Here is a 14,984-nt window from a genome sequence, read left to right on the forward strand (position 1 = left end):
TACAATATCACCGTGTGGAAGGATTCTTATTTTTTTATATCCGTCTTTGCACCACAGGAAATGAAAATCCCATTCACACTGAAAATGGATCTAATTCAGTGGATCATTCAAGTTAGAACCACAGTTATCTCAAACTCGACGTACATTTGGTGTGAAAAGGGGTCGTATTGATCAATCACTCACTCAATCAATCAATGAGTCAATCAATCAATTTCCCCCCTCCAGGTTATCAGACTTCCGAGGGCCCCCTCCTAAAGACGAGGATGAGGACGTGGCGGTGGAGAGAGAGAGGATCTATAACGGCGGGAACAAGAGTGACATCCTACAGATCAGAGACCTCTGCAAGGTTAACTGTCATCTTGACCCCCTGAATACGACATAGGAGACCCCTCCATCACAACACTTGTCTTTTAACATGCTTGTGCATACAGACCCCTCACAAATATCTGTTGTATCACAACCGGATGTGGCAAATGCGGTGTGTAACCTACTAGGTCAAAGAGAGGAAACTGTGAGGTGTGTAACCTACTAGGTCAAAGAGAGGAAACTGTGAGGTGTGTAACCTACTAGGTCAAAGAGAGGAAACTGTGATGTGTGTAACCTACTAGGTCAAAGAGAGGAAACTGTGAGGTGTGTAACCTACTAGGTCAAAGAGAGGAAACTGTGAGGTGTGTAACCTACTAGGTCAAAGAGAGGAAACTGTGAGGTGTGTAACCTACTAGGTCAAAGAGAGGAAACTGTGAGGTGTGTAACCTACTAGGTCAAAGAGAGGAAACTGTGAGGTGTGTAACCTACTAGGTCAAAGAGAGGAAACTGTGAGGTGTGTAACCTACTAGGTCAAAGAGAGGAAACTGTGAGGTGTGTAACTTACTAGGTCAAAGAGAGGAAACTGTGAGGTGTGTAACCTACTAGGTCAAAGAGAGGAAACTGTGATGTGTGTAACCTACTAGGTCAAAGAGAGGAAACTGTGATGTGTGTAACCTACTAGGTCAAAGAGAGGAAACTGTGAGGTGTGTAACTTACTAGGTCAAAGAGAGGAAACTGTGAGGTGTGTAACCTACTAGGTCAAAGAGAGGAAACTGTGAGGTGTGTAACCTACTAGGTCAAAGAGAGGAAACTGTGAGGTGTGTAACCTACTAGGTCAAAGAGAGGAAACTGTGAGGTGTGTAACCTACTAGGTCAAAGAGAGGAAACTGTGAGGTGTGTAACCTACTAGGTCAAAGAGAGGAAACTGTGAGGTGTGTAACCTACTAGGTCAAAGAGAGGAAACTGTGAGGTGTGTAACCTACTAGGTCAAAGAGAGGAAACTGTGAGGTGTGTAACCTACTAGGTCAAAGATAGGAAACTGTGAGGACATATTGGATTGTAGGCATGTGTTGTTACCTATATACTGTGAGTCTGTGTCTTCTATACAAACGTACTCTGGTTCTTTGTCCTCTCTACAGACATACTCTGGGAAGACGAGACAAGCGGTGGACAGGATCTGTGTGGGCGTGCCTGCAGGAGAGGTCTGCCCCCCCCCCCCTTATAGTCCCTTTCACCTACCTTCTGCCCCACCTCATTTCTTTAACAGATTGAAGTGTTTCACTAGTCACTAGCGTGACCATGTCTCTGTGCTGTCAGTGTTTTGGTCTGTTAGGAGTGAACGGAGCTGGGAAAACCACCACTTTCAAGATGTTGACTGGAGACACAGACGTTAGTTCTGGAGAGGCCACTGTCGCTGGATACAGGTACAACACATTTGCAGGAACATGTGGGGGAAATAGTGTGTATTTGGACCCCCCCATTCAGAAAAAGACTTCATGTTGTTGTATTCATCCTGAGAAGCCACTGACAAACTGTGCAAGTAGAGATCCGCCTTTTTGAATTTGAGTTTGAATCAACGTTTTTAGTGAATCCACACAATGCAGTAGAAACAAACGATGTCCAAGCAGCTGTGTTTCTCTGTGGTCACTCAGTATCCTGTCAGACATGCTGGACGTGCACCAGAACATGGGCTACTGCCCTCAGTTTGACGCTATAGACGACCTGCTGACAGGCAGGGAACATCTGTACCTCTACGCTCGCCTCCGAGGGGTCCCTGAGTCAGACATCAGCAGAGTGAGTAGAGTTGGAAGATATTGTCTGTCTGTCTGGTCTTCTCTGTCTGTCTGTCTGTCTGTCTGTCTGTCTGTCTGTCTGTCTGTCTGTCTGTCTGTCTGCCTGGTCTTCTCTGTCTGTCTGGTCATGTCTGTCTGTCTGTCTGTCTGCCTGCCTGCCTGCCTGGACTTCTCTGTGTCTGTCTGTCTGTCTGTCTGTCTGTCTGTCTGTCTGTCTGTCTGTCTGTCTGTCTGTCTGCCTGCCTGCCTGGTCTTCTCTGTGTCTGTCTGTCTGTCTGTCTGTCTGTCTGTCTGTCTGTCTGTCTGTCTGTCTGTCTGTCTGTCTGTCTGCCTGGTCTTCTCTGTGTCTGTCTGTCTGTCTGTCTGTCTGTCTGTCTGTCTGTCTGTCTGTCTGTCTGGTCTGTCTGTCTGTATTTTTGTGTGCATGAGTGTAGTGTACTGTATGTGTGTGTATGCAGGTGTGTGTATGTATTTGTGTTAACATGAATGTATTTTACCCTTTGTGTTTGTAACACATTCCGCACCTCTCCTGTCTCCCCACCAGGTGGCAGACTGGGGCATCCAGAAGCTTGGCCTATCAGAGTACGCTGGTCGCTGTGCAGGAACATACAGCGGAGGCAACAAGAGGAAACTCTCCACAGCCATCGCTATGATTGGCTGCCCAGCCCTGGTTCTACTGGTGAGTCAACCAATCAGTGTTTACCCCTACCATTGAAATGGCGGGGCAGACTTCCGAAACCAGCTATGATTGGCTGGTTATACCGGTGAGTCAGCCAATGGCATGGGACTTTATTAATTCCCACATGTGCTTGTCTTTTGGACAGTGTGTGGGTGACATGTTTGTCCACTTGTGTAGGGCACCAAAAAGACCTAGAAATCAGACCAGAGACAGAGGAAGTCTGGACATGATGTGTGTTGTTTCATCACTTCCTTCCTGTGACGATATGGACAACTAAGAGTTAGACAACATTACAAATACAGTATGACTAAGTGTTATACATTGACAGTACGCATACACTATACATACACTATACATACACTATACACACACTACACTATACATACACTATACACACACTATACACACACTATACATACAGTATACATACACTACACATACAGTATACATACAGTATACATTATACAGACATTATATATACACTACACATACACTATACATACACTATACATATACACTATACATACACTATACTACACTATACATATACTACACACAATATACATACAGTGTACATACACTATACACGCACTATACATATACTATACATATACTATACTGTACATACAGTGTACATACATTATACATACATTATATATACACAATACATACACTATACATATACTACACATACACTACACATACAGTATACATACAGTATACACACACTATACATACAGTGTACATATACTATACTATACATACACTATACATATACTATACATACACTATACTGTACATACAGTGTACATACAATATACATACACTACATACGCTATACATATACTATACATACACTATACTATACTATACATATACTATACATATAGTATACATACAGTATACAGTATACATACAGTATACATACACATACAATATACATACAGTATACATACCGTGTACATACAGTATACATAATACACACATTATGCATACAGTGTACATACAGTATACATAATGCATAGAGTATACATACAGTATACATAATACATACACTATACATACACTATACATACACTATACATACACTATACATATACTATACATATACTATACTATACATACAGTATACATACACTACACATACAATATACATACAGTATACATACAGTGTACATACACTATACATACAGTGTACATACAGCATAATACAGTATACATACAGTGTACATACAGTATACATAATACATACAGTATACATACAGCATAATACAGTATACATACAGCATAATACAGTATACATACAGTATACATAATGTATACATAATACATACAGTATACATAATACATACAGTATAATACGTACAGTATACCATATGCATGCTTTTCTTTCTCCATTAGTGGTGATTGAGACAGTCCTGCATTCTCATCCAGGCCGGTGTTTTTTGGCTAGTTTGTTTTTATGCAGAGATTTGTCAATGAAATGTTCTCTGCCTCCAGATGGGGAACATATGTGTTCAGTCAGCCCCAGTTTAGAGAGGTTTATTCACTGGCAGGAGACTGGCAGGAGACTGGGCACAGTTCATACTGCCACTACTGTGAAATGGCTGCCATATGCTAATGGTGATAAGACATTCAGTGTTCAGAGATATGCTGTATAGGGCCCCAGTCCATCATGTTAACGTGTGTGTGTGTGTGTGTGTGTGTGTGTGTGTGTGTGTGTGTGTGTGTGTGTGTGTGTGTGTGTGTGTGTGTGTGTATCCTTATAGGATGAACCCACTACAGGTATGGACCCCCACTCCCGACGGTTCCTGTGGACTGCCATTATGAGTGTCATCCAGGACGGGAGGGCTGTGGTTTTGACATCACACAGGTACCCCCCCCCCCGCCCCCCATATCATTACAACACTGTATATAGACATAATATGACATTTGAAATGTCTTTATTATTTTGCACTTTTGTGAGTGTAATGTTTACTGTGAATTTTTTATTGTTTATTTCACTTTTGTTTATTATCTATTTCACTTGCTTTGGCAATGTAAATGTATGTTTCCCATGCCAATAAAGCCACTTAAATGTAATTGAGAGAGAGAGAGAGACTGCCTGTCTGTCTCTGTCTGTTGACTGCCTGTCTGTCTCTATCTATTGACTGCCTGTGTGTCTCTGTCTGTTGACTGCCTGTCTGTCTCTGTCTGTTGACTGCCTGTGTGTCTCTGTCTGTTGACTGCCTGTGTGTCTCTGCCTGTTGACTGCCTGTGTGTCTCTGCCTGTTGACTGCCTGTGTGTCTCTGCCTGTTGACTGCCTGTCTGTCTCTATCTATTGACTGCCTGTCTGTCTCTATCTATTGACTGCCTGTGTGTCTCTGTCTGTTGACTGCCTGTCTGTCTCTGTCTATTGACTGCCTGTCTGTCTCTATCTATTGACTGCCTGTCTGTCTCTGTCTGTTGACTGCCTGTGTGTCTCTGTCTGTTGACTGCCTGTCTGTCTCTATCTATTGACTGCCTGTCTGTCTCTGCCTGTTGACTGCCTGTCTGTCTCTATCTATTGACTGCCTGTCTGTCTCTATCTATTGACTGCCTGTCTGTCTCTGTCTGTTGACTGCCTGTGTGTCTCTGTCTGTTGACTGCCTGTCTGTCTCTGTCTGTTGACTGCCTGTGTGTCTCTGTCTGTTGACTGCCTGTGTGTCTCTGCCTGTTGACTGCCTGTGTGTCTCTGTCTGTTGACTGCCTGTCTGTCTCTATCTATTGACTGCCTGTCTGTCTCTATCTATTGACTGCCTGTCTGTCTCTGTCTGTTGACTGCCTGTCTGTCTCTGTCTGTTGACTGCCTGTCTGTCTCTGTCTGTTGACTGCCTGTCTGTCTCTGCCTGTTGACTGCCTGTCTGTCTCTATCTATTGACTGCCTGTCTGTCTCTGTCTGTTGACTGCCTGTCTGTCTCTGTCTGTTGACTGCCTGTCTGTCTCTGTCTGTTGACTGCCTGTCTGTCTCTGTCTGTTGACTGCCTGTCTGTCTCTGTCTATTGACTGCCTGTCTGTCTCTGTCTATTGACTGCCTGTGTGTCTCTGTCTGTTGACTGCCTGTCTGTCTCTGTCTATTGACTGCCTGTCTGTCTCTGTCTGTTGACTGCCTGTCTGTCTCTGTCTATTGACTGCCTGTCTGTCTCTGTCTATTGACTGCCTGTGTGTCTCTGTCTATTGACTGCCTGTCTGTCTCTGTCTGTTGACTGCCTGTCTGTCTCTGTCTATTGACTGCCTGTCTGTCTCTGTCTATTGACTGCCTGTCTGTCTCTGTCTATTGACTGCCTGTCTGTCTCTGTCTGTTGACTGCCTGTCTGTCTCTGTCTGTTGACTGCCTGTCTGTCTCTGTCTATTGACTGCCTGTCTGTCTCTGTCTATTGACTGCCTGTCTGTCTCTGTCTATTGACTGCCTGTCTGTCTCTGTCTATTGACTGCCTGTCTGTCTCTGTCTATTGACTGCCTGTCTGTCTCTGTCTATTGACTGCCTGTCTGTCTCTGTCTATTGACTGCCTGTCTGTCTCTATCTATTGACTGCCTGTCTGTCTCTATCTATTGACTGCCTGTCTGTCTCTGTCTATTGACTGCCTGTCTGTCTCTGTCTATTGACTGCCTGTCTGTCTCTGTCTATTGACTGCCTGTCTGTCTCTGTCTATTGACTGCCTGTCTGTCTCTGTCTATTGACTGCCTGTCTGTCTCTATCTATTGACTGCCTGTGTGTCTCTGTCTATTGACTGCCTGTCTGTCTCTGTCTATTGACTGCCTGTCTGTCTCTGTCTATTGACTGCCTGTCTGTCTCTGTCTGTTGACTGCCTGTCTGTCTCTATCTATTGACTGCCTGTCTGTCTCTATCTATTGACTGCCTGTCTGTCTCTGTCTGTTGACTGCCTGTCTGTCTCTGTCTGTTGACTGCCTGTGTGTCTCTGCCTGTTGACTGCCTGTCTGTTGAGGTCTATTGACTGCCTGTCTGTCTCTGTCTGTTGACTGCCTGTGTGTCTCTGTCTGTTGACTGCCTGTCTGTTGAGGTCTATTGACTGCCTGTGTGTCTCTGCCTGTTGACTGCCTGTCTGTTGAGGTCTATTGACTGCCTGTGTGTCTCTGTCTGTTGACTGCCTGTGTGTCTCTGCCTGTTGACTGCCTGTCTGTTGAGGTCTATTGACTGCCTGTGTGTCTCTGCCTGTTGACTGCCTGTGTGTCTCTGTCTGTTGACTGCCTGTCTGTTGAGGTCTGTTGACTGCCTGTGTGTCTCTGCCTGTTGACTGCCTGTCTGTTGAGGTCTATTGACTGCCTGTGTGTCTCTGTCTGTTGACTGCCTGTGTGTCTCTGCCTGTTGACTGCCTGTGTGTCTCTGTCTATTGACTGCCTGTGTGTCTCTGCCTGTTGACTGCCTGTGTGTCTCTGTCTATTGACTGCCTGTTTGTCTCTGTCTCCCCAGCATGGAGGAGTGTGAAGCTCTGTGCACTCGTTTGGCCATCATGGTCAACGGCACCTTCAAATGTCTGGGGACCATACAGCACCTCAAATACAAGTAGGTTTTTACCATACTGTTACCATACAGAACCTCAAATACAAGTAGGTGTTACCATACAGCACCTCAAATACAAGTAGGTCTGTTTCCATACAGCACCTCAAATACAAGTAGGTGTTACCATACAGCACCTCAAATACAAGTAGGTGTTACCATACAGCACCTCAAATACAAGTAGGTCTGTTACCATACAGCACCTCAAATACAAGTAGGTCTGTTTCCATACAGCACCTCAAATACAAGTAGGTCTGTTACCATACAGCACCTCACATACAAGTAGGTCTGTTTCCATACAGCACCTCAAATACAAGTAGGTCTGTTACCAAACTGTTACCATACAGCACCTCAAATACAAGTAGGTCTGTTACCATACAGCACCTCAAATACAAGTAGGTCTGTTTCCATACAGCACCTCAAATACAAGTAGGTCTGTTACCAAACTGTTACCATACAGCACCTCAAATACAAGTAGGTCTGTTACCATACAGCACCTCACATACAAGTAGGTCTGTTACCATACAGCACCTCACATACAAGTAGGTCTGTTACCATACAGCACCTCACATACAAGTAGGTCTGTTACCATACAGCACCTCACATACAAGTAGGTCTGTTACCATACAGCACCTCACATACAAGTAGGTCTGTTACCATACAGCACCTCACATACAAGTAGGTCTGTTTCCATACAGCACCTCACATACAAGTAAGTCTGTTTCCATACAGCACCTCAAATACAAGTAGGTCTGTTACCATACAGCACCTCAAATACAAGTAGGTTTTTACCATACTGTTTCCATACAGCACCTCAAATACAAGTATGTCTGTTACCACACAGCACCTCAAATACAAGTATGTCTGTTACCATACAGCACCTCAAATACAAGTAGGTCTGTTTCCATACAGCACCTCAAATACAAGTAGGTCTGTTTCCATACAGCACCTCAAATACAAGTAGGTCTGTTTCCATACAGCACCTCACATACAAGTAGGTCTGTTTCCATACAGCACCTCAAATACAAGTAGGTCTGTTTCCATACAGCACCTCAAATACAAGTAGGTCTGTTTCCATACAGCACCTCAAATACAAGTAAGTCTGTCTTCCATGTTACATAGGCGCTCATCCTGCACTGGCCTCAGAATACCCATCACTCCCCAGACTCTGCCCCTACTGCACATGTCCCAGGACAATTGTTCCTATCTGTCTTGAAGGACCATAAAAAAAGAGAGGAAGATTTTAACAACAATCACTTCATTTCTAATTAAAAATTTGAAGAAAAATAACACATCTGGTTTGACAAGATCTAAATGAGTCACTGATCACAGTGCTTTCCATAAGTACATGGAGTAACCAGACAAATATAAGTACATGGAGTAACCAGACAAATATAAGTACATGGAGTAGTCCTGTGGTCCTGTGTGGTCCTGTGTGGCTCAGTTGGTAGAGCATGGCGCTTGCAACGCCAGGGTTGTGGGTTCATTCCCCACGGGGGGACCAGGATGAATATGTATGAACTTTCCAATTTGTAAGTCGCTCTGGATAAGAGCGTCTGCTAAATGACTTAAATGTAAATGTAAATGAGTAACCAGACAAATATAAGTACATGGAGTAACCAGACAAATATAAGTACATGGAGTAACCAGACAAATATAAGTACATGGAGTAACCAGACAAATATAAGTACATAGAGTAACCAGACAAATATAAGTACATGGAGTAACCAGACAAATATAAGTACATGGAGTAACCAGACAAATATAAGTACATGGAGTAACCAGACAAATATGAGTACATGGAGTAACCAGACAAATATGAGTACATGGAGTAACCAGACAAATATAAGTACATGGAGTAACCAGACAAATATAAGTACACGGAGTAACCAGACAAATATGAGTACATGGAGTAACCAGACAAATATAAGAGTTCCGGGCTGGGAGAGTATGGTGATGTAGCCAGCCAGGGAGTTCTGGGCTGGGTGAGTATGGCGATGTAGCCAGCCAGGGAGTTCCGGGCTGGGAGAGTATGGCGATGTAGCCAGCCAGGGAGTTCCGGGCTGGGAGAGTATGGTGATGTAGCCAGCCAGGGAGTCTCCCCCTCTCCTCTCCAGGTTTGGTGATGGCTACGTGGTGATCTCTCTCTCCTCTCCAGGTTTGGTGATGGCTACGTGGTGACCTCTCTCTCTCCCTCTCCTCTCCAGGTTTGGTAATGGCTACGTGGTGACCTCTCTCTCTCCTCTCCAGGTTTGATGATGGCTATGTGGTGACCTCTCTCTCCCTCTCTCCTCTCCAGGTTTGGTGATGGCTACGTGGTGACCTCTCTCTCCCTCTCTCCTCTCCAGGTTTGGTGATGGCTACATGGTGATCTCTCTCTCTCTCTCCCTCTCCGGGTCTGGTGATGGCTACATGGTGACCTCTCTCTCTCTCCCTCTCCTCTCCAGGTTTGGTGATGGCTACGTGGTGACCTCTCTCTCTCCTCTCCAGGTTTGGTGATGGCTACATGGTGACCTCTCTCTCCCCCTCCAGGTGTGGTGATGGCTACATGGTGACCTCTCTCTCCCTCTCCAGGTTTGGTGATGGCTACGTGGTGAACTCTCTCTCTCCTCTCCAGGTTTGGTGATGGCTACATGGTGACCTCTCTCTCCCCCTCCAGGTTTGGTGATGGCTACATGGTGATCTCTCTCTCCCCCTATCCAGGTTTGGTGATGGCTACGTGGTGACCTCTCTCTCTCTCTCTCTCTCTCTCCAGGTTTGGTGATGGCTATATGGTGACCTCTCTCTCCCCCTCTCCTCTCCAGGTTTGGTGATGGCTACATGGTGACCTCTCTCTCTCCTCTCCAGGTTTGGTGATGGCTACATGATGACCTCTCCCTCTCCAGGTTTGGTGATGGCTACGTGGTGACCTCTCTCTCCCTCTCCTCTCCAGGTTTGGTGATGGCTACGTGGTGACCTCTCTCTCTCCCCCTCTCCTCGCTAGGTTTGGTGATGGCTACGTGGTGACCTCTCTCTCCCTCCCTCCCTCTCCTCTTCAGGTTTGATGATGGCTACATGGTGACCTCTCTCTCCCTCTTCTCTCCAGGTTTGGTGGTGGCTACGTGGTGACCTCTCGCTCCCTCTCCTCTCCAGGTTTGGTGATGGCTACGTGGTGACCTCTCTCTCCTCTCCAGGTTTGGTGACGGCTACGTGGTGACCTCTCTCCCTCTCCTCTCCAGGTTTGGTGATGGCTACGTGGTGACCTCTCTCTCCTCTCCAGGTTTGGTGACGGCTACGTGGTGACCTCTCTCCCTCTCCTCTCCAGGTTTGGTGATGGCTACGTGGTGACCTCTCTCCCTCTCCTCTCTAGGTTTGGTGACGGCTACGTGGTGACCTCTCTCTCCCTCCCTCTCCTCTCCGGGTTTGGTGACGGCTAGGTGGTGACCTCTCTCTCCCTTCCTCTCCAGGTTTGGTGATGGCTACATGGTGATCTCTCTCTCCCCCTATCCAGGTTTGGTGATGGCTACGTGGTGACCTCTCTCTCTCTCTCTCTCTCTCTCCAGGTTTGGTGATGGCTATATGGTGACCTCTCTCTCCCCCTCTCCTCTCCAGGTTTGGTGATGGCTACATAGTGACCTCTCTCTCTCCTCTCCAGGTTTGGTGATGGCTACATGATGACCTCTCCCTCTCCAGGTTTGGTGATGGCTACGTGGTGACCTCTCTCTCCCTCTCCTCTCCAGGTTTGGTGATGGCTACGTGGTGACCTCTCTCTCTCCCCCTCTCCTCGCTAGGTTTGGTGATGGCTACGTGGTGACCTCTCTCTCCCTCCCTCCCTCTCCTCTTCAGGTTTGATGATGGCTACATGGTGACCTCTCTCTCCCTCTTCTCTCCAGGTTTGGTGGTGGCTACGTGGTGACCTCTCGCTCCCTCTCCTCTCCAGGTTTGGTGATGGCTACGTGGTGACCTCTCTCTCCTCTCCAGGTTTGGTGACGGCTACGTGGTGACCTCTCTCCCTCTCCTCTCCAGGTTTGGTGATGGCTACGTGGTGACCTCTCTCTCCTCTCCAGGTTTGGTGACGGCTACGTGGTGACCTCTCTCCCTCTCCTCTCCAGGTTTGGTGATGGCTACGTGGTGACCTCTCTCCCTCTCCTCTCTAGGTTTGGTGACGGCTACGTGGTGACCTCTCTCTCCCTCCCTCTCCTCTCCGGGGTTGGTGACGGCTAGGTGGTGACCTCTCTCTCCCTTCCTCTCCAGGTTTGGTGATGGCTACGTGGTGACCTCTCTCTCTCCTCTCCAGGTTTGGTGATGGCTACGTGGTGACCTCTCTCTCTCTCTCCTCTCCAGGTTTGGTGACGGCTACGTGGTGACCATGAAGGTAAAGGCAGCTAAAGCAGGTGTATCTCCAGAGCTGGGTCCAGCGGAGAGCTTCATGGAGAGCAGCTTCCCTGGGTGTGTCCAGAGAGAGAAACACTACAACACTCTGCAGTATGAGATCGCCTCCTCCTCCCTGGCTAGGATCTTCCAGCTGGTGGTCGCCAACAAGGACAAACTCAATATAGAGGATTACTCTGTATCACAGACCACACTAGATCAGGTGACTACTCTGTCTATCAGACCACACTAGATCAGGTGACTACTCTGTCTATCAGACCACACTAGATCTGGTAACTACTCTGTTTATCAGACCACACTAGATCAGGTAACTACTCTGTCTATCAGACTACACTAGATCAGGTGACTACTCTGTCTATCAGACCACACTAGATCTGGTAACTACTCTGTCTATCAGACCACACTAGATCAGGTGACTACTCTGTTTATCAGACCACACTAGATCAGGTGACTACTCTGTCTATCAGACTACACTAGAACAGGTGACTACTCTGTCTATCAGACCACACTAGATCTGGTAACTACTCTGTCTATCAGACCACACTAGATCAGGTGACTACTCTGTCTATCAGACTACACTCGATCAGGTGACTACTCTGTTTATCAGACGACACTAGATCAGGTAACTACTCTGTCTATCAGACTACACTCGATCAGGTAACTACTCTGTCTATCAGACCACCCTAGATCAGGTGAGTAGAGGGATGGTAATAAGATTAGGGATTAGGGGTTTAGGGATTAGGGGTTTGGGGTTAGGTTTAAGTACAAGCACCAACAAGGTGTATCACTGACCACATAGACCACAGGTAATGAGCATGGCAATGTTTAAGGTAGACTCAGCAATATGACCTCCTCATACACAGCCAGAAAGATATCTGAGGTCAGGGTGATTTATTATGAGTGATTAAGACTTGAATAAAGAATATCCTTGAGTACAATTTTGATGCTACCATACTTAGCAAGCAGTGAGCAAATTGCTGTAGTGAATAGTGATTATAAATAATTTTTTAAAGAACATTAGTGTTTCCATTGACATTGTGTTGACAGTGATGGGATTTCTCTCTCTCTCTGTTCTCCAGGTGTTTGTGAACTTTGCTAAGCAACAGGCAGGAGAGGATGAGGACGTTTTACAACCCCGAGCGGTCAACGCACGCAATGAAAAACAAAATGTCCCCACGAAACGCAAGGTCTCCCCCATCAAGATAAAAACCAGAAGACAAAATAAAACTTGAAAGTTTAATCTGTGAAAATATGACTTCCTACGGAATGTATTGTCAAACGTTTTAATGCGTAAAACCGACAAAATGTATCGTAATAGCTAGACATGCACAGGCACACTGGGAGTATTATGAAAAACGTTTTGAAATTAATTATGGTTAGATTCATGAATTATGTTTGGAATATGTTCCTTAGACTTTGGAAGTCATATTTTTGCATGTTGATTGTGCATTGTGTAAAATGGCTGCCAAAAGACAAGACGAGGTCACGTTTGCAGGACACAGACGTCAGTTGACAGCAGATAGCTCCTCAAACACACCAGGGGTGTATCTCAATAGTCTGGAGTGGCTTCCTCTCCTCATCCCCTTTTCTCCCTCTCCCTTGGTTTATAAGGGGGCTGCTTCCTCTTCAATTAAACACACCTACACAGAGAATAGACCCCTATTTTTTTTATTATTATTACGCAGTATCAATACGGGACCACAAGATGGCGCTGCATTTACACTGACATTTATATACCAAAACTAATAATAATGCTTAGATAATTTATATAGCCTTTCAAATAATGTAGAAAAAAATCTTACCTGGCTTATATATGTGTTTTGCCATTTTCATCACTTTAGGACATATTCTAACAGACACATTTACATGTTAGTCATTGAGCAGACGCTCTTATCCAGAGAGATAGGTGAGACAACCACATATCACAATAAGTCATTTTTTCCCCTCAAAGTAGCTATCGGCGCTGGTAGGGATGGAGGTGGTGTGGGATTATTTAAGATACACTTTGAAGAGGTAGTGTTTCAGATGTCATATCCTAAGCACAGCTTTATATGCTCACCTAATATATAGTGCAGGGGAACAATGTTATTTTACCTTTATTTAACAAGGCAAATCAGTTAAGAACAAATTCTTATTTACAATGACGGCCTAGGAACAGTGGGTTAATTGCCTTGCTCAGGGGCAGAACGACAGATTTTTACCTTGTCAGTTCGGGGATTCGATCTAGCAACCTTTCAGTGACTGGCCCAACACTCTAACCACAGAGGACGATGTGGGTGCAGGCTTTCGTTCTAGCCAAGCAGTCTCGATTGAAGACGATGACTCTTCGTTGAATCAGGTGAGTTTCTGCTTGGCTAGAATGAAAGCTTGCACGTATACCTATTTGTGGATATGATACAGGCTATCACTCCTGTTGTAGTGGACTCAAACACAACGTAACAAACAAACCGCCCCACAAAATATGTTTTTTATTTTATTGTTACCATTTTTTTGTTGTTTTTTGAAACTTCATGTCATTTTCAGTTTGTCATTTGAAATGTCATGATAACTGTGACGTTTAACATGTCACAAATGCTGTTTCTAGTCAAGAATACCGTACAAATGGGTAACGCTTCCATTTCCTACGATCAGGGATGGGCAACTTTGATGGGGTTGGGGGCCACAAAAATGTTTAACTCATTATGAGGGGCCATAGTTTTATATACCAAAACTAATAATAATTATTTAGCCGTTCAAATAATGTAGAAATATCTTGCTTGGTTTATATATTCTATACATTTTGCCATTGAATGTAGAGAAAATGTTGCCGTTTTAAAGCAAGTTTCAGGCAATTCTACAAATGTTGACCATTGGGACAGAGAGCAGATTTGGCAGTTTTCTAAAATTATTTCCTGTATTTCTACTCATCACAGCCATGGGGGACAAAATGAGATGTTCTACAGCTAATTTCCTGTAATTCTACACATTTTTCTATAGGGTGGAGAGAAATGTGAGACTGACCAACAAAATCAAACGGGGACCTCCCCGGCCGGTAATTCCACCATGATTACTAAGTTTAGATAGCTGGCCGCTAGACTAATTTACTAATCAAATTTGTTTTGGCTGACATGGCTAATTGAGTGACTATCAGTGACCGATAAAACAAGAGAAAAACTGTTAGCTGACATGAGATAATTGAGTGACCGATAAAACAAGAGAAAAACTGTTAGCTGACATGAGATAATTGAGTGACCGATAAAACAAGAGAAAAACTGCTGATGTAAAACCACATTTCTAAAATGGCACCTTGTGTATTCT

At 45.0% G+C, this 14,984-nt stretch overlaps 1 protein-coding gene across 2 annotated transcripts in view; it reads left to right on the forward strand.

Moving 5' to 3' along the window:
• LOC139550116 (retinal-specific phospholipid-transporting ATPase ABCA4-like) overlaps window positions 1-14,947 on the forward strand; it is a 104,348-nt gene extending 89,401 nt beyond the window's left edge. For both annotated transcript variants that reach the window (XM_071360758.1, XM_071360757.1), the window contains exons 43-51: window positions 226-346; window positions 1,446-1,508; window positions 1,624-1,730; window positions 1,959-2,100; window positions 2,644-2,778; window positions 4,548-4,651; window positions 7,230-7,322; window positions 11,640-11,889; window positions 12,767-14,947. In XM_071360758.1, the coding sequence (XP_071216859.1) occupies window positions 226-346; window positions 1,446-1,508; window positions 1,624-1,730; window positions 1,959-2,100; window positions 2,644-2,778; window positions 4,548-4,651; window positions 7,230-7,322; window positions 11,640-11,889; window positions 12,767-12,919 (1,168 nt within the window). In that variant the 3' untranslated portion in view covers window positions 12,920-14,947. The remainder of the gene's footprint in view (window positions 1-225; window positions 347-1,445; window positions 1,509-1,623; window positions 1,731-1,958; window positions 2,101-2,643; window positions 2,779-4,547; window positions 4,652-7,229; window positions 7,323-11,639; window positions 11,890-12,766) is intronic.
• Window positions 14,948-14,984: the final 37 nt, after the last annotated feature.

This window comes from Salvelinus alpinus, chromosome 23 (genome assembly GCF_045679555.1).
Source record: "Salvelinus alpinus chromosome 23, SLU_Salpinus.1, whole genome shotgun sequence".
Lineage (NCBI taxonomy): Eukaryota > Metazoa > Chordata > Actinopteri > Salmoniformes > Salmonidae > Salvelinus > Salvelinus alpinus.